Source organism: Myotis daubentonii, chromosome 1 (genome assembly GCF_963259705.1).
Source record: "Myotis daubentonii chromosome 1, mMyoDau2.1, whole genome shotgun sequence".
Classification (NCBI taxonomy): domain Eukaryota; kingdom Metazoa; phylum Chordata; class Mammalia; order Chiroptera; family Vespertilionidae; genus Myotis; species Myotis daubentonii.
Window position 1 is genome coordinate 51,454,561 of NC_081840.1, and position 27,629 is coordinate 51,482,189.

General features: G+C 42.4%; 1 protein-coding gene across 1 annotated transcript in view; it reads left to right on the top strand.

Moving 5' to 3' along the window:
* The window catches only part of ADAM10 (ADAM metallopeptidase domain 10), a 168,489-nt gene that overhangs the window by 19,921 nt on the left and 120,939 nt on the right, over nt 1-27,629 (top strand). Inside the window, exon 2 of the mRNA XM_059699958.1 lies at nt 27,375-27,525. Within this exon, the coding sequence (XP_059555941.1) occupies nt 27,375-27,525 (151 nt within the window). The remainder of the gene's footprint in view (nt 1-27,374; nt 27,526-27,629) is intronic.

Consider the following 27,629-nt stretch of genomic DNA (forward strand, 5'->3'; position numbering starts at 1 on the left):
GAGATAGTCAGAAACATTGATGAGAGAGAAACATCAATCAGCAGCCTCCTGCACACCTCCTACTGGGGATGTGCCCGCAATCAAGGTACATGCCCTTGACCGGAATCGAACCTGGGACCTTTCAGTCCACAGGTCGACGCTCTATCCACTGAGCCAAACTGGTTTCGGCTAGGGCATTTTAATTGACTTTAATATGGAATGAAACTACTATTTTTGTCAGTGTATTTGTTTTGCTCATTGAGTATTTTTATATGTCCTTGTAATTTAAAAATTAGGTAGGTTGAGTGAGTTAGAATTTTCTCTATAAAAATTAAGTTACTTTTTTCAACTACTATGTGTTCTTACTTAGAAAATGTTATTTTTAAAGCACTTAACCATTGTCATTCACTGTAAAAATTGAATTAAAAGAAATATAGAATATTTCCATGGTTTTCTGATTACCTATATAATAAAACCCTAAGCGACCGTTATGGAGGAATGACCAGAATGACCGGTTGCTATGATGCGCACTGACCACCAGGGGGCAGGTGCTCAATGCAGGAGCTGCCCCCTGGTGGTCAGTGCGCTCCCATAGTGGGAGTGCTGCTCAGCCAGAAGCCGGGCTCATGGCTGGTGAGCGCAGCGGTGGTGGCGGGAGCCTCTCCTGCCTCTGCTGCAGTGCTAAGGAGCACCAAGTTGAGCGATAAGGAGCAGTGAGCAGGCAGGTGGTAAGGAGCGGGGGGGTCCTGGACTGTGAGAGGGATGTCCGACTGCTGGCAGGCAGACATCCCTTGAGTGGTTCTGGACTGAGAGGGTGCAGGCCGGGCTGAGGCCCTGCCCCCCTGCACTGAGCCTCTAGTCTATCCTATATAATGAAAGTCTAATATGCTAAATGTCCAGTCGTCTGGTTGTCCATTCAACCAAAGCATAACATGCTAGTGATATGCTAAGGCCACTCAGCTGTTCCCTATGATATGCACTGACCACCAGGGGGCAGACACTCAATGCAGGAGCTTCCTGCTGGTGGTCAGTGCGCTCCCACAGGGGGACCACTGCTCACCCAGAAGCCAGGCTCACTGCTGGTGAGTGCAGCAGTGGTGGCAGGAGCCTCTTCTGCCTCCGCGGTAGTGCTAAGGATGTCCAACTGACGGCTTAGGCCCACTCCGGCCCACTCAGTTGGACATCCCCCGAGGTTCTCCTGGACTGTGAGAGGGTGCAGCCAGGCTGAGGGGACACCCCCTTTCTCCCCCCACCCCCCCATGTACTGGACCTCTAGTATCCTATATAATAAAACCATAATATGCAAATCGACTGAGGGGCAGAACAACCGGTCGCTATGACAGGCACTGACCATCAGGGGGCAGACGCTTAATGCAGGAGCTTCCCCCTGGTGGTCAGTGTGCTCCCACAGGGGGAGTGCCCCTCAGCCATAAGCCGGGCTTTCTGCTCCGTAGCACTGCCTTGGAGGTAGGAGTGCTCGCCAGCCGTGAGCCAGGCTTCTGGCTGAGCAGCGCTCCCCCTGTAGGAGTTCACTGACCACCAAGGGCGGACATCCCTCAAGGGGTCCCGGACTGCAAGAGGGCCCAGGCTGAGCTGAGGAACCCTCCCTCCCCACCCAGTGCATGAAAGTCATGCAACAGGCCTCTAGTGTGTGTGTGTGTGTGTGTGTGTGTGTGTGTGTGTGTGTATGTATATATGTATATATATGTATGTATATGTATGTATATGTATGTATATGTATATACAATTCTAGAGGCCCGATGCACAAAAATTTGTTCACTCGGGTGGGAGTGGGGGTCCCTCAGCCCGGCCTGTGCCCTCTCGCAGTCTGAGACCCCTCGGGAGATAATGACCTGCTGGCTTAGGCCTGCTCCCGGGTGGCAGAGGGCAGGCCCAATCCCTAGGTGCAGCCCCTGGTTGGGCTCAGAGCAGGGTTGATTGGGGAGTTGGGGTGCCGCCCCCTGTCATGCACAGAGCAGGGCAGATCGGGAGGTTGCGATGCCACCCTCAGTCACGCTCAGGGTAGGGCTGATTGGGGGGTTGGGGCATCGCCCCCTGTCACGCACAGAGCAGGGCCAATTAGGGGGTTGGAGTGCTGCCCCCTGTCACTCACAGAGCAGGGCCCATCAGGGGGTTTGGGGCTCCGTACCCTGTCACGCACAGAGCAGGGTCAATCAGGGGGTTGGAGAGCTCCCCCCCTGTCACTCACAGAGCAGGGCCCATCAGGGGGTTGGGAGCTCCCCCCTGTCACACACAGAGCAGGGCCCATCAGGGGGTTGAGGATCTCGCCCCTGTCACTCACAGAGTAGGGCCGATAGGGGAGTTGGGGCACCGCCCCCTGTCTCACACACAGCAGGGCGGATCAGGGGGGTGGGGTGCCGCCCTCTATCACCCACAGAGCAGGGCCGATCAGAGGTTGGGGTGCGCCACTGTCACACTCAGGGCAGGGCCGAAGGGGAGGTTATGGCTCTACCCCATCACACACAGAGCAGGGCCCGTACGGGGGTGGGGGGGTTGGGGCACCGCCCTCTATCACCCACAGAGCAGGGCCAATCAGGGGGTTGGGGCACCGCCACTCTCACACTCAGGGCAGGGCCGATGGGGAGGTTATGGCTCTACCCCGTCACACAGAGCAGGGCCCGTGGGGGGCGGTTGGGGCATTGCCCTCTATCACCCACAGAGCAGGGCCGATCAGGGGATTGGGGCGCCGCCCTCTATCACCCACAGAGCAGGGCTGATGGGGAGGTTATGGCTCTACCCCGTCACACACAGAGCAGGGCCCGTGGGGGGTGGGGGGTTGGGGCGCCGCACCCTGTCACAGACAGAGCAGGGCCGATCAGGGGGTTGGGGCGCCGCACCCTGTCTCACACACAGAGCAGGGCCGATCAGGGGGTTTGGGCTCCTTCCCCTGTCACGAACAGAGCAGGGCGGATAGGGAGGTTGTGGCCCCACCACCTGTCACACACAGAGCCGCAGGGCGATCAGGGGGTTTGGGTGCTGCCCCTTGTCACTCTGATCCCGGTGCTGGGAGGCCTCGTGGCTCTGCTGATCCTGATGCTGGGAGGCATATTACCCTTTTACTATATAGGATAGAGGCCTGGTGCATGGGTGGGGCTCGGCTGGTTTGCCCTGAAGGGTGTCCTGGATCAGGATGGGGGTCCCCACTGGGGTGCCTGGCCAGCCTGGGTGAGGGGATGATGGCTGTTTGCATCTGGTCACACACACCCTTCAGGGTGGGGGTCCCCACTGGGGTGCCTGGCCAGTCTGGGTGAGGGGCTGAGGGCTGTTTTCAGGCTGGCGGGTGACTGAAGCTCCCAACTGCTCCTTGTTTTCTTTTTTCTTTTTTATTCTGGGCCAGCTTTAGCTCTGAGGCTTGGCTCCAGCTCTTAGGCCTTAGCTGCTGAAAGCAGGTATCTGGTTTGTTTGGGTTCTATAATCGAAACACTGTTTCAACTGCAGCTCTGAGATCCCAGCTGGCTGAAAGCAGGTTTCTGGGGTTTTGTTTAGATTCTATATTTGTAACAATATTTCAAACTGCAAGCTCAGAGGCCGGCAGCGGCAGGCGGGGAACGTTGGAATCCTCCGTCACTGAAGCAAGCAAGCCTCATGTTTGCTTCAAGCTGCCTGGCTGCCGGCCACCATCTTGGCTGGCAGTTAATTTGCATATCTCCCTGATTAGCCAATGGGAAGAGTAGCAGAGGTACAGCTAATTACCATGTTTCTCTTTTATTAGATAGGATATGGAATTTGTTTCATACCATTGAGACTCTAAAAATCATTATTGACTTTTACCTGAGTGGTTTTTTTCAGTTACACATAATTTAAAAAGAGGTAGGGACTGGAAAAACAAAACAAAAGACAAAAGGTAAAGGTATCACTTAATACTAGCTTATTATATACCATCCATAAGCCTATAAATTCACTTTCACATTGTCTCTGGACTCGTTTAAATTGTTTCTATATATATAAAAGCCCAGTGACCCGAATGTCCAAACCACTGGAACCATCAGTAGCTGTGACGTGCACTGCAGCAGCCAACTGGCCTAATCTGGGCCCCGATTGGCCCCCCATCTCCTGGGCCAGCCAACCACCCGCAGCCCCTCCCCCTTATTGTCCCCTCCCCCAGTTGGCCCCCAACACTCCGATCGGGGGTGGGGCTGGCCGGCCAACCTCCCACGGCCCCTCCCCCCTGCTGACCTGGCCTGATGGGCCCCCATTGGGGTGGTCCAGCTGGACCCCACCTGTGCACAGATTTGTACACTGGGCCTCTAGTATCCAATAAAATTTGCTATGTTGTTAAAAACCCATTTTCATTTTGGAGTAAATTTAGAATCACAGAATGTTAGAGCTAAAAGGAACTTTTGTAGTCTTTGGTGGGTCACTTAACCTCGCTGTGCCTGACCTTGAAATTAATTATACTTGCCCTATATGGTTATTATGAGGGTTAAATGAGATAATATATTGGTTAATTAGTTTAGCCATAATTTGCCGAATTCTTACTTCTTATGTGCTATCCACTATTCTAAGTTCTTTATTAATTAATTAAATTTATTTAACATTATTTGGTACAGGTATTGCTATTTCTCAGGCGGCACAGAGAAATAAGTAAATTGTCCAAGATGATTCAACTAATAAGTGACAAAAGTGGGATTCTAACCCATGATGTTTACTTCCACCTTTAAATAAATGAAATGCTTGCTAAACTGTTGGAACATAAACTAAGATGTTGACCATGTACTTCCATGCTTATTGAAAAACTTAGTTGCTATAGGGATGTGAGAGTTATAACTGTCTGGAAAGTCATGCAAAATGGTTATGAAAGTTGCATGAATAGTTGCAAAAATAAATATCAAAAATGCACTCATAGCATTAGTAGAAGATTTAAAAACCATATCTAGTAAATACATCTATAATTTATTTTTAATTGATTGAACTTTGCAAATGCTAGCTTGGCCTGTTAGAAATTCTGATACTTCTTGAGTATCATAGGATCACATATATATATATATATATATATATATATATATATATATATATATATATATATACATATATATATATATACCTATACCTATATATCTATATATCTATATCTAAACTAATAAAAGAGAAAAATGGTAATTGGCGTATGACGATACCCTTTTCATTGGCTAATCAGGGCTATATGCAAATTAACTGCCAACTATGATTGGCAGTTAACTGCCAACTAAGATTGGCAGTTAACTGCCAACTAAGATTGGCAGTTAACTGCCAACAAGATGGCGGTTAATTTGCATATGTAGGCACAATGCAGGGAGGCGAAAGGGAAAGCAGGAAGAAGCCCCCTGCCACTGACAGTGATCGGAAACCCAGGGGGGAGCTAAGAGCTGGGGGGCAGGGCAAAGGCGGCCCTGGGGGTGCCTTTGCCGCCCTGGCCAGTGATAGCAGGAAGTAGGGGTGGAGCCAGCGATGGGAGCTGGGCACGGTCGAAGCTGGCAGTCCCAGGAGCTAGGGGTCTCTTGCCTGGGCCTAAAGCGGAGCCCACGATCGCGGGGCCACTGCAGCTGTGGGTCCCCACTGCCCGAGCCGGACGCCTCAGGCCTGGTCAAGCGGCCGATCCAGTGATTGGTGATCGGAGGGTGATGAGGGTCAACTCCTCTGGCCGAGGCATCAGGCCTAGGCGGGGGGCTGAGCCGGGGATTGGGGGGATATGATGGTCCCCTTGCCCAGGCCTGAAGCCTGGGTCAGAGGCGTCAGGCTTGGGCGGGGGGTGGAGCCAGCGATCAGAGGGAGATGGGGGTCCCCTGCCCAGGCATGATTCCTGGGCCAGAGGCCTCAGGCCTGGGCGGGGGCCAGAGCCAGTGATCGGGGGGAGATGGGGGTCCCCTGTCCAAGCCTGACACCTCTGGCGGAGGCGTCAGGCCTGGGCAAGGGGCCGATCAGGTGATCAGAGGGTGATGGGGGTCAACGCCTGAGGGCTCCCAGTATGTGAGAGGGGGCAGGCTGGGCTGAGGGACACTCTCCCCCCCCCCCCACACCCAGTGCACGAATTTCGTGCACTGGGCCCCTAGTATGTATGTATGTATATATATATGTGTGTGTGTGTGTGTGTGTGTGTGTGTGTGTGTGTGTGTGTGTATATATATATATATATATATATATATATATATATTTTATTGCTTAAAGTATTACAAAGGACATATTTTCTGATGATTGATTAATGGCTCTCATCAGCTTTCTTTGTAAATACAAATGAAAATGGAATTTCTATGAAACATTGGGTGGATTCATCAATTCTTACAGCAGACATTTATTGAGCATACTTTATGAGTGTTCTAGGTACTGAGGTACATCATTGAACAAAACAACATCTTTGTTCTCATGAAACATATTTTAGTGGTGGAGGGATATATGTCAATGAAAAATAATATGAAGAAAGTTAAAGCAGATATTGAATGAGAATGATTTGGGACAATATGCTTTTAGATAGAGTGATCAGAGTAAGCTTCTGAAGAAATTGACTAGATATTAGAATAAATATAGCAGCTAACCCTGCTTTGGGGAAGATGTTCTAGGCAGAGGGACAATAAGGAGAGTAATGTGGGTGTAGCACACAGTAAGGGGAAAGTGGTAGAAGATAAGGTGAGACAGATACAGAGTTGAGTGGGGGAATGGAGTCCCTGTTAAGGATCATGTTCAGCCTTGTAAGCCATGGTTAGGACTCCGGGAATTGGGAAACCTTTGAAAGGTTTTCAGCAGAGTAGTGACACGATACGACTTTACTTGAACATTACTTTGGGTGCTGTTTGACAAATAGATTATAAGGGGCAAGAGTGGAAGCAAAGAGGGCTTATTTGCCATGGTTTTTGACTGTCCAGAGCCTTCTGAACCTTGCTGTGTTTGGCCCATTTTCAGCCTTCTGAGTTCCAGCTCCCTAATTCTGATTCCCAGCCTTTCATTTGCAACTAGGACACTGGCATGTAAAATGGTGTTCTGAACTGGGCTCCTCTAATCAGAAACATCACTGTAGACATGGATTCTGAACTGAGCAGACATGTTTGTTAAAGTTTTGCCAGAATGCATCTTTCAGACAATTAAGAAATATTTTTTCCTGTATTTCTGGTACCAAGGTGACATTGGAGGGGCAAAGCAGTGTTGGTGTTTTCACATGAAGTTTTGGGGTATTATGGTATATACTACTGGCTTCTGGGGACACCTGACTAGTCTTAATGAAGTAAAAGTGATAGAGGTTCCAGTATTATTGTCAAGTAATAGGATATTACTTCAAGTAGGAGAATATTTTATGAGAATTGAATATTATAATGGAGAATGCTTTAGTAATTATGGAAAAAATCTAAAGATTCTGGGTCAAATTTCCTTGGTAGGATTTGCAGGGAACACAAAACCTTGTATTCCTATTTGTGTCTGGTACTACTTTGATATTATAGAAGCAATGATATTGTTAGTATTAGGGCATATGTATTTTTGGATTGATGGAACTTGGGAGAGTCTAGCAGGTAACAGCATCGGGAATAGAGTAGTTGATTAGGAATTAGAGTAGACAAGTATGCAGCTTTGAACTAGGGAATCAGGAAGATCTGTAACAAGAGGAGAATAGATATAAAGGTGAGTAGATCAGAGGTCAAGCTCTGTTCAGATAGAATTGAGATGGGTGAATATTTAACTGCATCTGTGAGATTTTATGATAGAGCTGCATTCTACTCCTATTTTTTGTGCTTTTGACTGGTTGCTAGAGTATAAGAACAAATCTCAATTGAGTAGGTCCAGACTCTGCATGTGAGAACAGGCAGTTTTGTGGTGTCTGACTGAGCTAAGTAATGCAAGGCTTGGAGATTGGCATGGATTCCTGTAGAGTAAACTGTGCCAATTTCAATCACTAGCTGTGGAAATCAAGGGTATATATACATATATTTTTGGTCTATAAAAAGTACATTCTTTGGTATTTCTTTACATGTTTTTCCACATCTTAGGTAGATGTCAGTTTAGGTTTTGAAAGGTCCCTGCCATGTGCTGTGTTTGATAATTTTTTCATTTTCAGTTTTTTGTAGTCACATCAGAAATGTGAATGGTGACTTACCTTGCTTATGATAAGGGTAATAGAATTATTTTAGCAAAATCATGAAGTCCTTGAAACCAAAATTATCTCCTTGGTTATTGCCTCCTATTTGCTCTGTGACCTTGGGCTTTTTATATATCTCTCAAACCTCAGTTTTCTTTAAAATGGATTGATAGTTCTTACTTTACGGGTAGATTAAATGAAAATGTTGAATACTGGGCTTGGCAGATAGAATGTGCTCAATAAAGTTATTATATCCAATTTATAAACATCAATTAATACTTAGTTTATTAAGTCAGGATATATTTTATACATAACAAGTATCAATGTACATCTTGAAAAAAATGGAATACATTTAAAAACAAAAGCATAGGTAGTTTTGGATTTTTAATTTTTCATTTAAAGATGTGAAGCTTTTTTTAAAAAAATAAATCTTTATTATTCAGATTATTACAGTTGTTCCTCCTTTTTCCCCCCATAGCTCCCCTCCACCCAGTTCCCACCCCACCCTCGGCCCTTACCCCCCTGCCCCCCGTCCTCATCCATAGGTGTACGACTTTTGTCCAGTCTCTTCCCACTCCCCCCACACCTCTTCCTCCCCTGAGAATTGTCCACTCCCTTTCTATGCCCCTGATTCTATTATATTCACCAGTTTATTCTGTTCATCAGATTTTTTATTCACTTGATTTTTAGATTCACTTGGGGGTAGATGTGTATTTGTTGTTCATAATTTTTATCTTTACCTTTTTTTTCTTCTTTTTCTTAAAGAATACCTTTCAGCATTTCATATAATACTGGTTTGGTGGTGATGAACTACTTTAGCTTTTTCTTATCAGTGAAGCTCTTTATCTGACCTTCAGTTCTGAATGATAGCTTTGCTGGATAAAGTAATCTTGGTTGTAGGTTCTTGCTATTCATCACTTTGAATATTTCTTGCCACTCCCTTCTGGCCAGCATAGTTTCTGTTGAGAAATCAGCTGACAATCATATGGGTACTCCTTTGTAGGTAACTGACTTTTTTTCTGTTGCTGCTTTTAAGATTCTCTCTTTGTCTTTTACCCTTGGCATTTTAACGATGATGTGTCTTGGTGTGGTCCTCTTTGGATTCCTTTTGTTTGGGGTTCTCTTTGCTTCCTGGACTTGTAAGTCTATTTCTTTCACCAGATAGGGGAAATTTTCTGTCATTATTTCTTCAGATAGTTTTTCAATATCTTGCGCTCTCTCTTTTTCTGGCATCCCTATAATTCGGATGTTGGTTCGCTTGAAGTTGTTGCAGAGGCTCCTTACACTATCTTCATATTTTTGGATTCTTTTTTCGTTTTGCTTTTCCGGTTGGGTATTTTTTGCTTCTTCGTATTTCAAATCTTTGACTTGATTCTTGGGATCCTCTTGTCTGCTGTTGGATCTCTATTATTCTTTATTTCAGTCAGTGTATGCTTAATTTCTAGTTGGTTTTTGTTCATATCCTCGAGGGTCTCACTAAATTTATCGTTGTTTCTAGAATATTCTTGAAAAACCTTATAACCGTGGTTTTCAACACTATATCAACTAGTTTGCTTTCCTCCATTTCTGTCATTTGTGACCTGTTTCTTTGTCTTCGCATTTTGGCTGCTTCCCTGTGTTGATAGAGTGGCTTTTTGTGCTAGGTGTCCTATAGGGCCCAGTGGCTCAGCCTCCCCAATTACCTGGGGTGGACACTCTTGGTGCACCCTTTTGTGGGCTGTGTGCACAGTCTTGTTGTAGTTAAGCCTTGATTGTTGTTGGTATCACTGGGAGGAATTGACCTCCAGGCCAATTGTCTGAGAATCAGCTGTGTCTACAGTGGGACAACTTCTGTGCTGAAGACACCCTTTTGGGGCAAGACTTGCTTCAGTGGGGCTTTGGTGCTCACTGAGTCTGTCCCCTGAGTGTGTCCCTTATGGATCTGAGGAGTTGTAATCTGGATGGTCCCACTCTTATCATTGGGTACACGGGCTCTTGGATCTCTAAGGAGGTGCTAATTTAGCCTCTGCCTGAGGCTACGCAGCAGGAGCTATGGAGAGATCTGCAGATTCCTCTTCCTTGTTTGGGGTTTGGAGATGCCCAGATGAGGCCTAGCTGTGAAGCAGTGCTAGCTGCTGTGGGGCCTTCGGCCTTCTTTTGGATGTTCTGGGTTTCTTTGACCCAGCTGCAGTTTTTTAGGTAATTTTAGATCTCATAGGGCCAGGTCATTCATAGGCAAAAGCCTCTGCTAGCAGCTTGGGTGAGGCGGGGTCTCAGAGAATCAACAGGGCATAGCAAATAGCTATGGCTGATCCTCAGCCCTGTCCTAAGAGGCCTCTGGGTCTCAGTGTCCCGTCTCAGTGTCCCGCGGTAATTGCTGCAAGCACCTCTGAGAGAAAGCCGCCCTTGAGTTCCGACCGATGTCAGACATTCCAGTTTCTACTCATATGAGTCTGGGTCCCTAGAGACTCGCCTGGAACTGGAGTTCAGAGCCATGGGGAGCTTGTGACTCCTTCCCGATTGAAAAGGACACCGGCGCCCTCCATTGCCAACCCTTGCCGCGTGCGCCTCCGTACCTCTGCACTTTACTTCCCCACCTCCTCTGAGTCTCAGTGTGCTTTTCTCTTTCCTTCTAGTTGTAGAATTTCCACTCAGCCAGCCTTCCTGTGGTTCTGGATGATGTTGGTTTTGTCTTTTAGTTGTATTTTTGTAGTGGTTGTGCGAGGCAGCAATTTCAGGTGTTTACCTATGCTGCCATTTTGGTTTCTACTAAAGATGTGAAGCTTTTTAAAAAAACAAAACAAAAATAAATGTCTTTTAGCCAGATTTTCATGTGAATTTTAAAATATTAGATTTCTAAGATAGAAATGGGAAGAAACAACCTTAACATAATATTATGAATATATTATATGGTGAAAAACTAAATATATTCTTATTAAAGTCAGGAACAAAGTGAAAAAGCCCTCAATTATAGTTATTCAGCATAGTTTGGTGGTTACTGTAGTAAGTTAAGAAAAGATATAATTATAAATAGATGAACAAACTATTTAAATACGAAAAGCAGAATCAACAAAGTGCCAGTCACACACACACAAAAAAGAATATTAGAAATTTGCATGCAAAATCAAGGGGTTCATGAATCCTCTTCAACAGAATATGGATCTTAGGTTAGAACTGTTGCAGAGGAGAAAATGATGGGTTATAATCAGTCAATACTAATGAAACTAAATGCTTAAGTGACTTCCTACAGATTTGATATCTATTTTTCAGTGCTCTGCCCACTCAATTCTGACGTTGTATTTGAAAGCAGTGATAGAAAATATGTAAATGAATTAGCAAATAGCTATGTTACAAAAACAGTTGGCCAGCTGAAATAGGCCTATGGGTTATAGTTTGCCTATCTCAGTTATGTATTATTTGGGAACTTTTTCTAATCAGTACATTACCTGTGACATTAGTTAAGGTATTTTTTGCTTAAATGGTAGTGCCAGTGGTAACTAGCCCTGTTAATATGCTGTTAAAACCTTAGAGCAGTGGTTCTCAACCTTGGCTGCACATATATTCTTAAAATATATTCTTAAAATCCTGATTTCTGGGCCTCATCCTCCAAAAATTCTGTTTCTTTGTTACTAATGTTGTGGCCCCACCCCATAACAAAGAAACAGAATTTCTGGAGGATGAGGTCCAGAAATCAGGATTTTAAAAATATTCCCAGGTGATTCTAATGTGCAGCCAAGGTTGAGAACCACTGCCTTAGAGTAAAGCAAGCATGTAGAAAAAGAAGGGAATAGCTTCTGGTAGAAGTGAAGGAATTTCTGTATTCAGAAAAGTGGCAGAACTTCTGAAACTTGAATGTGTATACATATCACTCTGGAAATCAGGTAGGTCTGGGTAGAGCCTGAGTCACTTTGGGGGATCGGTAGATTGGAGGGGAAGGAGCCAAGAATTCTGCATTGCCAATAATTTCCCAGGATATGCCCATATAACATCCTTTAGAGTTTGAATAGCAAGATACTATGTTTCAGGAGAACACAGTATTATAGAAAAATATTTAATTGGGTAAGGGCTGAAACATTAACAAATACATTCCCACTCTCAGTGGTAATACACAATGAATGAATTTGTTATTTGAACATGTGGTGTGGATCCCAGGTTTTCTTAGCTTTTTAGTTTAGTAGCATTGGGACCTTCAGTACTACTGCTAAGAAGTTCTTGAAATGGTGTAGTTGTCACTGTCTCAAGTGATATTTTTCCTTGATGCTTGGTTTCTCTAAATGTTTTTCTTTTTGTACCTGTCATCACTGGTTGTCATTTTTTTTATTATTATTTATTTCATCTCTTACTACATATGTCCTATTAACAAAACTACAGTTATTTACGAATAATGAGTCATTACAGGATGTTTAATTGTTGGAGCAAAGTAGACTGTTGGTTTTATTTATTTTACTGAAAGAGGACAAGTTGGAATTTTTAGAATTGTCTTTGGTTTTGATTTTGGACTTTTATTTTGAAAAATTTTATAATTTGGGAAAAGTAAAAAAAAAAGGTCAAATACTCAATGCCCAAAAAATGTTGACTCAATTTTTTCTTTTAAAAAATTTAGTTAGCTTTACTGAGATCTGAATTCAGTAAATTAAAATTCAACAATTAATTTTGAGAAATGGATATAGTCATATAACCACTATCATAAACATAATATAGAACATTTACATCAACCCATAAAGTTCCCTCATGCTCATTGCAGTCAATTCAAAACACTTTCAGATTTTCCTTTTTTGGTGTGTTTTTATTTTTTATTGATTAGAGAGAGAGAGAGAGAGAGAGAGAGAGAGAGAGAGAGAGAGAGAGAAAGAGAAACAATGATATGAAAGAGAAACATGGATTAGTTATCTCCTGCATACACCCCAACTGAGGATCAAACTCACAACCTGAGTATGTGCCCTGAGTGGGAATTGAACCCACCACCATTTGGCATACAGGGCAGTACTCCAAGTGAGCCACATCAGCCAGAACTCTGATTTCCCTTTTGATTTCTTTAATCCATGGATTGTTTAGAAGTGTATTAAGTTTCTAATGTTTGAGGATGTTTTCAAATACCTGTAACTGATTGAATGGCATTATAGTCAGAAAACATACTCTATGATTTCTACCTTTTAAAATTTATGGAGAAAGGAGAGGATCTAATGGAGAGGTGGAAGTTACACTCGCCTCTTCCCAGGATCATATTAAAATTACAGCAAAATTATAGAACAATGAACCTGGATAAACTATCTGAAGAGTAGCTGAACTGAAGTCTTACAACTAAGGATATATAGAAGAAGTCACATTGAGACTGGTAGGAAGGGCAGAGACAAGAAAAGGGCTGGCACTGCACCTACATGTGGGGATTGAGAATCTGGAGGTTTATTTCAGCTGCAGAGGTCCCCCCTGAGGAGCATGGGTCTCAACCCCCTACTGGCTCCCCAGCCCAGAGCAACAGTGCTAGGAAGAGGAGTCCATATAACATCTGGCTGTGAAAATCATTGGGGATTCCATACGCCAGGGTGAAATGGGGGACTGCTGGAAACCCAGGTACCCTATTAAAGGGCCGGCCCACAAAGTTTCTCTTGCAGGCACTCACCTGGGCTCTGGAAGAGTGATGGTGGCTCATGGGACTGGATCAATACAGGGAGAGATTGGGTTGTATGCTTGCAGTGAAAGGGCTGGAGGACAATGTGCTTATGCCAAGTCCTTCTCCCACATTTCTTACAGATGCTATCTTTCCTGGGTCCAACACTGCCTTCCACATGGCATCAACCTGGGGTTATGCAATAACTATCTTTCTGATGTTGAGGCCCCATGCTAGCCAAGCTTGCACCGGTGGAGGAATCTGTTGGCTGCAGCCAGCCTGGGCCCATGTTGCAGTCATTTTTGAAAAATTCTTGAGGAAATCTGGGCAAAGTCGTGGGGTTTCAGAGAGACTGAGTTATGTGACTTTAGGATGAGGGCCGAAATTCCCCAAGTGCCCCCACTGATGTTATTGTTCTGTTTTGGTATCTCCCCCCACCCCAATGGCAGCCTGGGGAGATGCACTAGCCCCACCTTGCCAGTTCCCTGAGGCCCTGCCCTATCATCAAGATGTGCAGACTCCAAGAAGATGGCAGTTGCCATTGGTGTACACTGAGACTTTGTTCGAGTGGCCTTAGATGCAGTATTGGTGCCAAGTTTGAATCTGCATCAACCTGGGGAACACCACTCGCCCCTACCTGGTGACTCACTGAGAACTTGCTTCATGCAGTTCACATACTGCCAGAGGCTCTTTCAGTGGCTGAGCCTAATAGGCAGCTGGCAGGCAAAGGCAGATTTCGGGATGTCTTGGGCATTTTGCAGACCTGTCCCAGGCATGGTACTGGTGGAAGTTGGCTTTGGTCTGCAGCTTGGCCCCTTCCACAGGGACCCAGGCCCAGCAGAGGCAGCCACCAAAGTGGATCACTTAGTAGCTTTTAACAAGAAGTTCAGGGCTGGTTACATGCAGTGTTTGATGTGGACCTGTGCAGGAGTCCGTCCCAAGGGGCTCTAGAACCAACTCAGTGGCTGGCTTCAGACCACATCAAATCATGGACCAGTTAGCACCACAAGTGGCACAACTTAAGGGAGGTCACAGCAGGCATCAGAACCTGCAGGGGGGAATTTTACTTCGTGGGGTTAGCCCCTGCAGAGCAGCTCATACACTGTGGTTGGGATCAGTCTTCCCAGTTAGCCAACCTGAGGGTCAACACCACCCATGGATGGGCCAACAGCCATCATACTCAACTACGGCAGGGTAGCTCACATACCCCACACAAGGACACTGTTAGTGATAAGGTGATAGCACTACTGAGCCCCACAGGATACCAATTATATAATCCTACCCTACCAAAGCTGGGAGACATAATAGATCTATCTAATACATAGAAACAAACACAGAGAGGCAGCCTAAATGGGTAGACAAAAAAACACCCCAAATGAAAGAACAGAGGAAATCTCCAGAAAAACAACTAAATGCAATGGAAATGAGCAATCTACTGGATTCAGAGTTCAAAACAATGATTCTAAGGATGCTCTAGGACCCTGGGGGAAGAATGAATGAACTTAGTGAGAACTCTAACAGATAGTAAGCATAAGAAAGGACATTGAAACAATAAAAAAGAACTAGTCAGAAATGAAGAATACAATATCTGAAAACAGAAAGCACCCAAACAGAGTAGCAGAAAGAAAAAGAATGAAAAAAATGAGGATAGTATAAGGGACTTCTGGGATAACATCAAACATAACATTCATATCATAGGGTTACCAGAAGGAGAAGAAAGAAAGCAAGGTATTGAAAATATAATGAAAATATTTGAAAAGACAATGACTGAAAGCTTCCCTAATTTGGTGAAGGAAAAAGATGCACAAGACCAGGAAGCGCAGAGTCCCAACAAGATGACTTCAAAGAAATCCACACCAAAACACATCATAATTAAAATGGCAGAGTTTGAAGACAAAGAGAGAATCTTAAAAATAACAGGAGAAAGGCCATTCATACCATTGAAGTTGTCTCAGAGTTACCTACAAGGAGCTCCAATAAGGCTATCAGTTGATTTCTCAAGAGAAGGATTTTATTTTATATTTTTTACTATTTAAATCTTAATTGTTGAGCGTATTACAGATGCCGCCCCCCTTTTTCCCCTCCATTGTCTTACTCCGCCAAGTTGCTGCCCCACCCCAGGCCTTCACCACCCTATTGTTTGTGTCCATAGGTAACGCATGTATGCATATAAGTTCTTTGGTTAATGTCTTTCTGCCCCTCCCCCATCCCTCTGAGATTTGTCAGTCTGATCCATATTTCCATGTCTATGTTTCTATTTTATTCATCAGTTTATCTTGTTTATTAGATTCCTTGTTCATTTATTTTGATTTTTAGATTCAATTGTTAATAGATACATATTTATTGCCATTTTATTGTTCATATTCTTAATCTTTTTTCCTCCTCCTCCTCGTTCTCCTCCCTCTTGTCCTCCTATTCTTCCCTCCTCCCTCTTCTCCACCTCCCTCTCCACCTTCCCTTTCCTCTCTTTCTCCTCCTCCTTCTCCCTTCAACATTTCCTGTAATACTGGTTTGGTGGTGATGAACTCCTTTAGTTTTTTCTTGTCTGGGAAGCTCTTTATCTGACCTTCAATTCTAAATGATAGGTTTGCTCTGTAGAGTAATCTTGGTTGTAGGTTTTTGCTTTTCATCACTTTGAATATTTCTTGCCATTTCCTTCTGGCTTGTGTAGTTTCTGTTGAGAAATCAGCTGACAGTCACATGGGTTCTCTCTTGTAGGTGACTGATTAAACTGCTTTTCTCTTGCTGCTTTTAAGATTCTCTCTTTGTCTTTAACCTTTGACATTTTAATTATGATATGTCTTGGTGTGGGCCTCTTTGGATTCATCTTGTTTGGGACTTTCTGTGCTTCCTGGACTTGTAAGTCTATTTCTTTCACCAGGTAGGGGAAGTTTTCTGTAATGATTTCTTCAAATAGGTTTTCAATTTCTTGCTCACTCTCTCTCCTTCTGGCACCCCCATGATGTGAATGTTCATACAATTGAAGTTGTCTCAGAGGTTCCTTTTTTTGTTTGTTTGCTGTTTGAATTGTTGATTTGATTCTTGGCGTCCTCTACTCTATTGTTGATTGCCTGTAAATTATTCTTCATTTCAGTTAGTGTATCCTTAATTTCTGACTGGTCCTTTTCATGTCTTTGATGTTCTCACTAAGACCCTTGAAATTCTCACTAAGTCCCTTGAAGCTCTCATTAAGTTCCTTGAGCAACCTTATAACCATTGTTTTGAACTCGGCATCTAGTAATTTGCTTGTTTCCATTTCATTTAGTTCTTTTTCTGGAGATTTCTTCTATTCTTTCATTTGTGACATGTTTCCTTGCCTCTGCATTTTGGCTGTTTCCCTATGTTTGTTTCTATATATTAGGTAGAGCTGTTTCCTGGAACTGGTAGAGTGGCCTTGTGTAGTAGGTGTCCTGTAGGGCGCGGTGGCTCAGCTTCCCCAGTCACCTGAGCTGGGCACTCTAGGTGCACCCCAGTGTGGGCTGTGTACTCAGTCTTGTAGTTGAGCCTTGATAGCTGTTGGCGTTACTGGGTGGGATTGACCCCCAGGCCAATTGGCTGTGAGGACCTGCTGTGATTACAGCAGAAGAGCTGCTGTGCAGGTGACACCCCTATGGAACAGGACTTGATTTAATGGGGCTTTGGTGCTCACCGAGTTTGCCCCTTGAATGTGTCGCTCGTGGATGTGTAGAGTTGTAATCTGGTGTGGTCTGAAGCTGTTTATAGGGTGCGCTTGTTCTGGGGCCTCCTGAGAGATGCAAAGTCATCCACAGCCTGTACCTTGTCTGGGGCCACCCAGCACAAGTTACAGAGTGATTTGCAGATGGCTGCTACTTGTGTTGGGCTTGGAGGTGCCCAGGAGAGGCCAAACTGTGAACCAAGGCAGGCTGCTGTAGTGCCTGGCCTGGGACTGCTTATTGAGAGGCATGGGATGTGCTGAGGTCAGATGCTGCTCATTTGAGAAATTTTAGGAAAGTCTAAAGCCTGAAACAGGACAGGCCATTTATATGGAAAAGCCAGTGCAAACAGCTTGGATTGGGTAGGATCTTGTAATTACCAGGGCAGGGCAAACCATGTGAGCCAGGTTGATGTAGACTCAGATATGCCATCTGCCAGTCAGCCCTGTGGTGGGGGAGGTTTCAGTATTCAGTAGGAACTCTGAACACTTTTCTGTGGGAGAAAGTTGCCCCTGAGTTTTTGCCCTGATGCCAGACAATTTAGTTTTTCCCCGTATGTCCCTGGATCCTTTCCAGCTGCTGCCCCAGCACTGGAGCTCAGAGGAAGTTAACTCTGAGTAAGTCCCTGCACTGGCCCTTTAAGAGGAACTGTTTGGTTCTCTAGCAGCCTTTGTGTCATAGCCACAATCTCTGCTGTTTTTTATAGCGTGAAATTACAGGACTTCTCTTCCCAGCACTGGAACCCACCCTGGGTTGAAGGGTTTGGTGTGGGGCTGGGACCTCTTGCTCTTCACGGGAAGCCTCTGCAGCCGAGATATCCCTCCCAATGAAAAAAAGTGACACACGTGGGTTTTGGACAAGCTTGTTTTGCACCTCCACTCCTCCTGCCAGTTTCAGTGTGCTTTCTTCTTTAATTCTCTAGTTGTAGGACTTCCATTCAGCCAGATTTCAGGTGGTTTTGAATGATGGCTTTTCTATATTTTAATTGTAATTTTGATGTAGTTGTGGGAGGATGCGAGTACCACATGCACTTACACTGCCATCTTGGTTACTCAGTAGAAATATTTTAGGCAAGAAGGGATTGGCGTGCAGTAATCAAAGGGATGAAAAGCAAGGACCTACAATTAAGACTATTCTATCCAGCAAAACTACCATTTAAAATTGAAGGAGAAATAAAGAGCTTCCCAGATGAGAAAAAGCTAAAGGAGTTCATCACCACCAAATCAGTATTTTTAAAAAGTACATATTTTACTTAATTTTTTTTTTCTTACAGCGAGAGTGAGGGAGAGGGAGAGATAGAAACAGTGATGAGAAACATTGATCAGCTTCCTCCTGCATGCCCCCCTACTGGGGATTGAGCCCATAATCGGGGCATGTGCCCTGGTCAGGAAACGAAACAATGACCTCTTGGTTTATGGGTCAACCCTCAACTAGTGAGCCATACTGGCCATGCTCAAATGAGTATTTAAAATTTTTTAAAAATTTATATATTGATTTTGGAGGGGTGGGGGGAGAGAAACATCAATTTGTTGTTCCACTTATTTATGTATTCATTGATTGCTTCTTGTATTTGCTGGGACTGGAAATCAAACATGAAACCTTGGTGAATTGGGACAATGCTCTAACCAACTGAGCTATCCAACTAGGACACCACCAAACCAGTATTACAAGAAATGTTAAAGGGACTAATTTAAAAAGAAGAAAGAAAAAAAAGTGGGGAACATAAATATGCAGAAAGTGGAAACATAAATATATATAATAAAATGGCAATACATATGCACCTATTAATAATCACTTTGAATGCAAATGGATTAAATGCTCCAATAAAAAGACATAGGGTAGCTGAATGGATAAGAAAACAAGACTTCTATTTATGTTTCTCTATAGGAGATCACCTCCAGATCGAAAGGCACACAGATCAAAAGTAAAGGAATGGAAAAAGATATCTCATGCAAATGGAAACGAAATAAAAGCTGGTAGCAATACTTATATCAGACAAAATAGACTTTAAAAAGAAAGCTTATAAAATAAGAGACAGGGTCATTACACAATGAAAAAGGGGTCAGTCCAATAAGAAGATATATATAAAGGAGATATTGATGGGCATAAAGGGAGAGATCAACAGTAATCTATCTATATAAAGCCCTAATATGCAAATCGACTGAACGGGCGGAATGACCAGCAGATTGACTGGTTGTTATGATGCGCACTGACCACCAGGTGGCAGATGCTCAATGCAGGAGCTGCCCCCAGCCCACAGGCCCCAACCAGCAGCGGTGGTTGGGGGCAGGGCTGGCAAGCAGTGCCAGGCCAGCCAAGGTGGGTGCCCCCAAAGGGAGGCGACTGGTGGCAACGGCGGGGGGTGGAGCTGGCAAGCAGGTGGTGCCAAGCTAAGGCAGGTGCGAGGGGGGCTCCAATCACCCTGTCAGTCACCCCACAGATTGGCCCTGATCGCCAGGCAGGGCTAGGGACCCTACCTATGTACGAATTCATGCACCGGGCCTCTAGTGTAGTTATAATAGGGGACTTTACCCCTCATTTGACATCTATAGGTAGATCTTTCAAACAAAAAATCAACAAGGAAACAGGGGCTTTAAATGACATTAGAACAGATGAATGTAACTGATATTTTCAGAGCATTTTACCCCAAAGCAGCAGAACATACATTCTTTTTAAGTGTACATGGCACATTTTCCAGTATAGACTACATGATAGGCTATAAAACAAGTCTCAGTAAATTTAAGAAGATTGAGATCTTATCAAGCATCTTTTCCAACCACAGTGTTATGAAACTAGAAATCAATTCCAAGAAAAAAAGAATTGAGAAGTACACAAACACATTGAGACTAAACACCATGTTATTAGACAATGAACAGGTTAACAATGTGATAAAGTCAGAAGTAAAATGATACCTTGAGACAAATGAAAAAGAAAAGACAACAACCCCAAATCACGCTACCTGATATTAAACTGTAGCAATCAAACAGCATGGTACAGGCATAAAAATAGACATATAGATCAATGGAACAATAGCGTACAAAAATAAACCCATGTCCATATAAGCAATTAATATTTGACAGAGAGTCAAGAACATAAAATAGGGTAAAGGCAGTCTCTTCAATAAATGGTGCTGGGAAAATTGGACAAATACAAGTAAAAACAAAAACAAAAACTTCCTTACACCATATACAAATTGGTAGTTACAAGATAGTCACGGGCTTGTAACGTACACCATAGGGAGTATAGTCAGTAATAGCTATACGGTGCCAGGTGGGTACTTGAAATATTGGGGGCGGTGAACCTCTATGTATAGTATATGATTTCTAAGCACAATGCTATACACCTGAAAGTAATAGAAAATAATGTTGACTCTAAATTGTAGTTGAAAAATAAAACTTAGGGAAAAAGAAAAAGAAAAATTATGGACACATGCCTTATGGACTAGAAATAAGATCTATTATCTTGATGAATACTTCATATGTCCTTGAAAAGAATATGTATTCTGTTATTGGGTGGAAGGTTTTGTGGATGTTCTTTGGGTCAAGTTGTTTGATAGTTTTCAAGTTTTCTATGCCCATATATATATATATATATTTATTGCTTAAAGTATTACAAAGGGTATTACATATGTGTCCATTTTTTCCCCCCGCCCTAGACAGTCCCCTAGCCCCCCCTATCCCCCAGTGTCTTATGTCCATTGGTTATGCTTATATGCATGCATACAAGTCCTTTGGTTGATCTCTTACCCCCCTACCTCCTGCCCCCCAACCCTCCCAGGCCTTCCCGCTGCAGTATGACAATCTGTTTGAGGCAGCTCTGCCTCTGTATCTATTATTGTTCAAAAGTTTATAATGGTCTCTATTATCCATGAATGAGTGAGATCATGTGATATTTTTCCTTCATTGACTGTATGCCCATATATTTTTGTGTACGTATTTAGTGAGAATTATTATGACTTCCTACTATAATTAAGATTTGTCCTTTAGTTCTGTCAGCTTTTTCTTCATGTACTTTGAAGTTCTATTATGTGATACACATTTGGGATTGTTATGTCCCATTGATGAATTATGAAATGTCCTTTAAATCTCATAATTTTTTTTGGTTTGTTTTGAAGTTTACTTTGATAATATTGTAGTGAGCCACTCCAGCATTCTTTGGATTAGTGTTAGGATTTTATAACTTTTCTCATCTTTTTTTACTTTAACTCATTTTATTTTTTTGTTTAAAGTGTCTTTAGACAGTTTGTATTCATAATTTCCTTTTTTAAAAATAAAATTTCTTTCTGACATTTAATTGTATTTAGGTTATTTACTTTTAATCTGCAATTGGCTTATCTGATATACCTGTTTGTTATACTTTATTAGAGGTTGTTTCTGGGCGGTACAATACACATCTATAACTTATTGTATGCCTTCAAATAATATAATAAACCACTTCATTTATAGTATAAGTGTACTTTCATTTCTCCTGTTCTCCTTTTTGCTTCTGTTGTCATACATTTTTAAAAAAATATATTTTATTGATTTTTTACAGAGAGGATGGGAGAGGGATAGAGAGTTAGAACCATCGATGAGAGAGAAACATCGATCAACTGCCTCCTGCACACCCCCTACTGGGGATGTTTCCACAACCAAGGTACATGCCCTTGACCGGAATCAAACCTGGGACCCTTCAGTCCGCAGGCCGACGCTCTGTCCACTGAGCCAAACTGGTTAGGGCATACATTTTTATTCTATACATGTCATAAATGCCACAATACATTTTTTAAAATGTAGCCTGGCTGGCATGGGTCAGTGGTTGAGCGTTGACCTAGGACCAGGAGGTCACAGTTTGATTCCCAGTCAGGACACATGCCTGGGTTGCAGGTTCAGTCCCCATTGTGGGGTGTCCAGAAGACAGCTGATCAATGATTCTCTCTCTTCATTGATGTTTTTATCTCTCCCGCTCCCTTCCTCTCTGAAAAAAATTTTTAAAAAAATGTAGTCACTTAACTTTTTTTTTTAATTCAATCTTTATTGTTCAGATTATTACATTTGTTCCTCTTTTTTCCCCCCCATAACTCCCCTCCTCCCAGCTCCCGCCCCACCCTCCGCCCTCACTCCCCACCCACTGTCCTCATCCATAGGTGCACGATTTTTGTCCAGTCTCTTTCCGAATCTCCCACACCCGTTTCCCCACCAAGAATAGTCAGTCCATTCCCTTTCTATGTCCCTGATTCTATTTTGATCACCAGATTATTTATTCACTTGATTCTTAGATTCACTTGTTGATAGATGCATATTTGTTGTTCATAATTTGTATCTTTACCTTTTTCTTCTTCTTCCTCTTCTTAAAGGATACCTTTCAGCATTTCATATAATACTGGTTTGGTGGTGATGAACTCCTTTAGCTTTTCCTTATCTGTGAAGCTCTTTATCTGACCTTCAGTTCTGAATGATAGCCTTGCTGGGTAAAGTAATCTTGGTTGTAGGTTCTTGCTATTCATCACTTTGAATATTTCTTGCCATTCCCTTCTGGCCTGCAAAGTTTCTGTTGAGAAATCAGCTGACAGTCGTATGGGTATTCCCTTGTAGGTAACTGCCGGGGTCCAACCCCAGCGGGTCCAGGGGTCCCCAAAGGTGTGGACGGAGTCGGCGAAGAAGGAATGACACGGAGACAGCGTTCAGTTGATCAGCAGCCTAGCCAGGATCTCCAGCCAAGTTCTGGTCTCGATCTCCAGAGAGGTTCTGCTTAGGATCTCCAGCCAGGTTCTGTCCAGGTTCTCCAGGCAGGTCCAGTCACCAGGTTCTAGTCAGGCTCTCATGCCAATCTCCACAGTCAGGTTCAGTCCAGGATCCCCTGCCGTGCTCTCTCGCCAGGCTCCGCCTCCAGGCTCTGAGGCCAGTCCCTGTCCAGGATCCTCCGGCATGCTCTCGCCAGCGAAGTTCTTCTGTCCCTAGAGAACGTTCTGTGTAGGTTCTGTGCCTAGGCTCTGTCTCTCTTGGTCCTGTCTTCCAAGCCCTGTGTTCTCAGTTCTGTCTTCTGTCTCTAGATTCTGAGTTCTGTCTCTCTGTCTGGTTACATCTGTATTTATACCAGTTGATTCTAATCCTGTCAATTTCTATTACAAAGGTTAGGGCGTTTCTTATCTCCATTCCAGGGAGTAAAGATTATGTAGCTTAAGCATGATTGTTTGTAGTTAAATTGATTAACTACCCGCCTGCCACTTAGTTAAGGAGTTCATCCCCTCCCTAACTTCAGGGGAAAATCCCTACCTGGGGATTCAACCTTTCTCGGAGAGGTGACCTTGGTTAAAACACAGTGCCAAGAAGGTGAGCAAACATATTAAGAACTGTATGCCATATATGCCAGGTCCCTTGAAACAGCAAGGATGGACCGGCTCCCGGCAGGTAACTGGGTTTCTTTCTCTTGCTGCTTTTAAGATTCTCTCTTTGTCTTTTGCTCTTGGCATTTTAATTATGATGTGTCTTGGTGTGGTCCTCTTTGGATTCCTTTTGTTTGGGGTTCTCTGCGCTTCCTGGACCTGTAGGTCTATTTCTTTCACCAGGTGGGGGAAGTTTTCTGTCATTATTTCTTTAAATAGGTTTTCAATATCTTGCTCTCTCTCATCTTCTGGCACCCCTATATTCTGATGTTGGTACGCTTGAAGCTGTCCCAGAGGCTCCTTACACTATCCTTGCATTTTTGGATTCTTTTTTCATTTTGCTTTTCCAGTTGGGTGTTTTTTGCTTCTTCGCATTTCGAATCTTTGATTTGATTCTTGCGCTCCTCTGGTCTGCTGTTGGGTGTCTGTATAATATTCTTTATTTCAGTCAGTGTATGCTTAATTTCTAGTTGGTTCTTTATCACAACATCGAGGGTCTCATTAGATTTCTTGAGGATCTCACTAGAGGTTGAACAATGAGAGAATAAATCTCTTATTTTCTCATATATTTATCAATTCTGGCAATAGCCTTTGTGTGAACACAGATTTTTATCTGGTTTCATTCATTCTGCGTAAAAAAGCTTCCTTTAACATTTCTTGTAATGCAGATCTACTAGCAATGAATTGTTAGCTTTGTTGTTTGAAAAAGGGCTCATTTCCCCCCCTCCTCCCCTTTATCCTCATTTGTGAAAGATATTTTTACTGGATATAGAATCTTAGATTGAGAATTTTTCTTAAACTTTAAAAATGTTGTATTATCTTCTGACTTACATAGAGTTATGCTGTCATTTGTACTTTTGTCCCTACATATGTAATGTGTCTTTTTCTCTAGTTCTTTGGTTCTAACCCACCCACAGCTGATTTTCAGCCATTAATTTATGATTTGCCTCTGTGTGGTTTTCTTTTATATTCTGCTTAGGATCTGTTGAGTTTCTTGGATGTATAGATTTATAGTTTTATCTTTCCCTCCCCCCCTCAACATGTTTCTTTTCCTGTATGTTCTTTAACACTTGGAACATATTTATAATAACTGTTTTAACCTCTTTGTATGATAATTTCATTATCTATAATTTCTGTTTCTAATGTCTGATTATTTTCTCAGTTATGGTTGAAAATATATTTATATTTTTCTGATTTTTTTATATGCACGGTAGTTTTTGATAAGATGTAGAGCATTCTGATTTTTACTTTTTTTTGTGTTTGATTTTTGTCTTCTTTAAACAATGTTAGACTATTTTGGTGTACAGTTAAACTACTTGGAATCAATTAAATTTTTTGGATGTTTGCCTTTAAACTTTGCCAGGTTAGCTCCAGAGCACCCTTTACTTAATCTGTGGCTAATTTTACCCCTATGAATACACTGCTTTTTCCCTGAGGGCTATACCCAAAGCTTTATATATTACAGGTCTTCCTTCTTTGGATAGTAGGAATTTCTTAATATCAACTAAGACTGATTCCAGTTTGTTCAGGATCATTTCCAAATGTTTTTTGTTTCTCAGTTGGGTTCCCCCCCCCCCCTTTTTTTTTTTTTTTTGCTTTTATTGTTTCTTTCATTGTTTTTGTTCTAGTATGTTTGGACAGTATTATGTTCATGGTTGTGTGGCTCTTCTCTGTCCTTTCTTTTTGCTGTGATATAATTTGGGCAACTGCTTTTTTTCCTTATCTCTGAGACCAGTGTATTTTTTCCCCTTCAAGTCATAGTTTGAGGGACTGATTATTTTGTATTTTACCCTTTTCTGCAGTCATGGGACCATGATTATATACAACATTTTCGAGAACTCCAGAACTCTGTTCTCTTTGGGAATTTTAAAAAGTGAATTGTATGACTTCTGAGGGTTAGGGGCAGCATCAGGAGTCCAGTGTGCTAAGCTTTTCCACTTTATCATTATAGTTGACTGTATATACTTCCTTGGCTGCTTGTTTGAGAGATTATACCATCAGGTTTCAGCCAGTGTTGTATTAGTACACTGGCTCTCTTGAAAACAAGAGAAACATTTTCTGATTTGTAACCTTTTTTGATTTTAGTGGAGTAAATACTCCTCCCATTGCTGTTTTCATGCTGCCAGCATAATGCCACTGAACAGAGTTGGGGATAGAATTGGAATTTATGCGCCTGTTTCAGCTCCATAAACACTGGTTATATCCTTTTCTTCTGTAGTTTTAATTCTTGAGGATATTTCTTAAGTGAAAGACTAGACTGCTTTTTATAGTTTTGTTTCTTTATTTTCATGATTCCCCCCTTCATTTATTGGGTGAGAAAAGTTATGTAATACAGGTTTAATACATGGTTTTATCTTCAGTGTTTTTTAACATTACTGAAATTATAAACACTGATATTTATTTAGGTATAGTTAGCACAGGAACATAGATCTTATATAGAAGATAATAATGAAGTATACTTGATAACTCTGTGTCCCTGGGTAACATTTTAAACTTTCCCAGTTAAACCCTGTGAATTATGTTCTATTTCAGTTATAAAGATTCAGAAATTATTACTCAGGTCCTTTGCCAGTAAAAGTAAACATTATGTTGCTTGAGAAATTTCTTTGTGTGTGGGACAGAGAAAAGATGACTTTGTTTAATAACTCTCCCAGTTTTGTTCCACCCATGCAAATAATTGAGCTTTTATCACATGTGCTTCAATGGCACAGCAGTAGTTATTGTTCTAAGTTATCAGAAGTGGCTAAATGCTTTATCTGACTGTGAGAGTGTCAAAATACTTACAAACCCACAACCTTTTTCGTATATGGGACAATGCTCCAACGAACTTAGTCATCCAGCAGGGGCCCCAACTCAATTTTTACTCTGATATCAAAACTTGACAAAGATAGTAAGTACAAGAAAACTACAACCACTGTCTCTCATGAACATAGATAAAAATTCTAAACAGATTTATAGCAAATTGAATCCCTATGACTATGTGGGATTTATTTCAGTAATGCAAGATTGGATTAGCATTTGAAAATTAGTCAATTTGCCATATATTTTTTAAAAATATCTTTTATTGATTTTTTACAGAGAGGAAGGGAGAGGGATAAAGAGTTAGAAACACCGATGAGAGAGAAGCACTGATCAGCTGCCTCCACACTCCCTACTGGGGATGTGCCTGCAACCAAGGTATATGCCCTTGACTGGAATCGACCCTGGGACCCTTTAGTCCCCAGGCCGATGCTCTATCCAGTGAGCCTAACCGGCTAGGGCTATTTGCTATATTAATAAACTAAAAAGAAAACTCCAATATAATCATCTTAATTGATGCTGACAGAGCAGGTGACAAAAGTCAACATTTGTTCCTGATAGTTTTTATCAGCAAAATATGAAGAGAAGAAACCATTCTCAATTTGATAAAAGACATCTAAGACAAACCTATAACTAACATCCAAACTTGTGTATGGTTGAAATTTCCATTACAATGAGTTTTTAAAAAATGTACGTACATCTAAGACAGACCTATGGCTAACACCCAAAGTTTTGTGTATCGTTGAAATTCCCATTACAACAAGTTTAAAAAAATATGTGAAAGTAAAGTAGTAGGATTAGTGAGAAAATTATTTCATACATATTTGTAGATATTTGAATCACCATGGAATCATAATAGAACTAGAATAAGCCTTCAAGATGATTCTAACTCAAAGTGTTTATTTTTCATAGGTCAGTACGGAAATCCTTTAACTAAATATATTAGACATTATGAAGGATTATCTTACGATGTGGATTCATTACACCAAAAACACCAGCGTGCCAAAAGAGCAGTTTCACATGAGGACCAGTTTTTACGTCTAGATTTCCATGCCCATGGAAGGTGAGTAAATTAATTGCTGACTGTATTTGAATTTCACCTCTATTCAATCTAAGTTAAAAGAAGAAATTTATATCCTTAATTTACCTTTTCTAATGGAAAGGTCC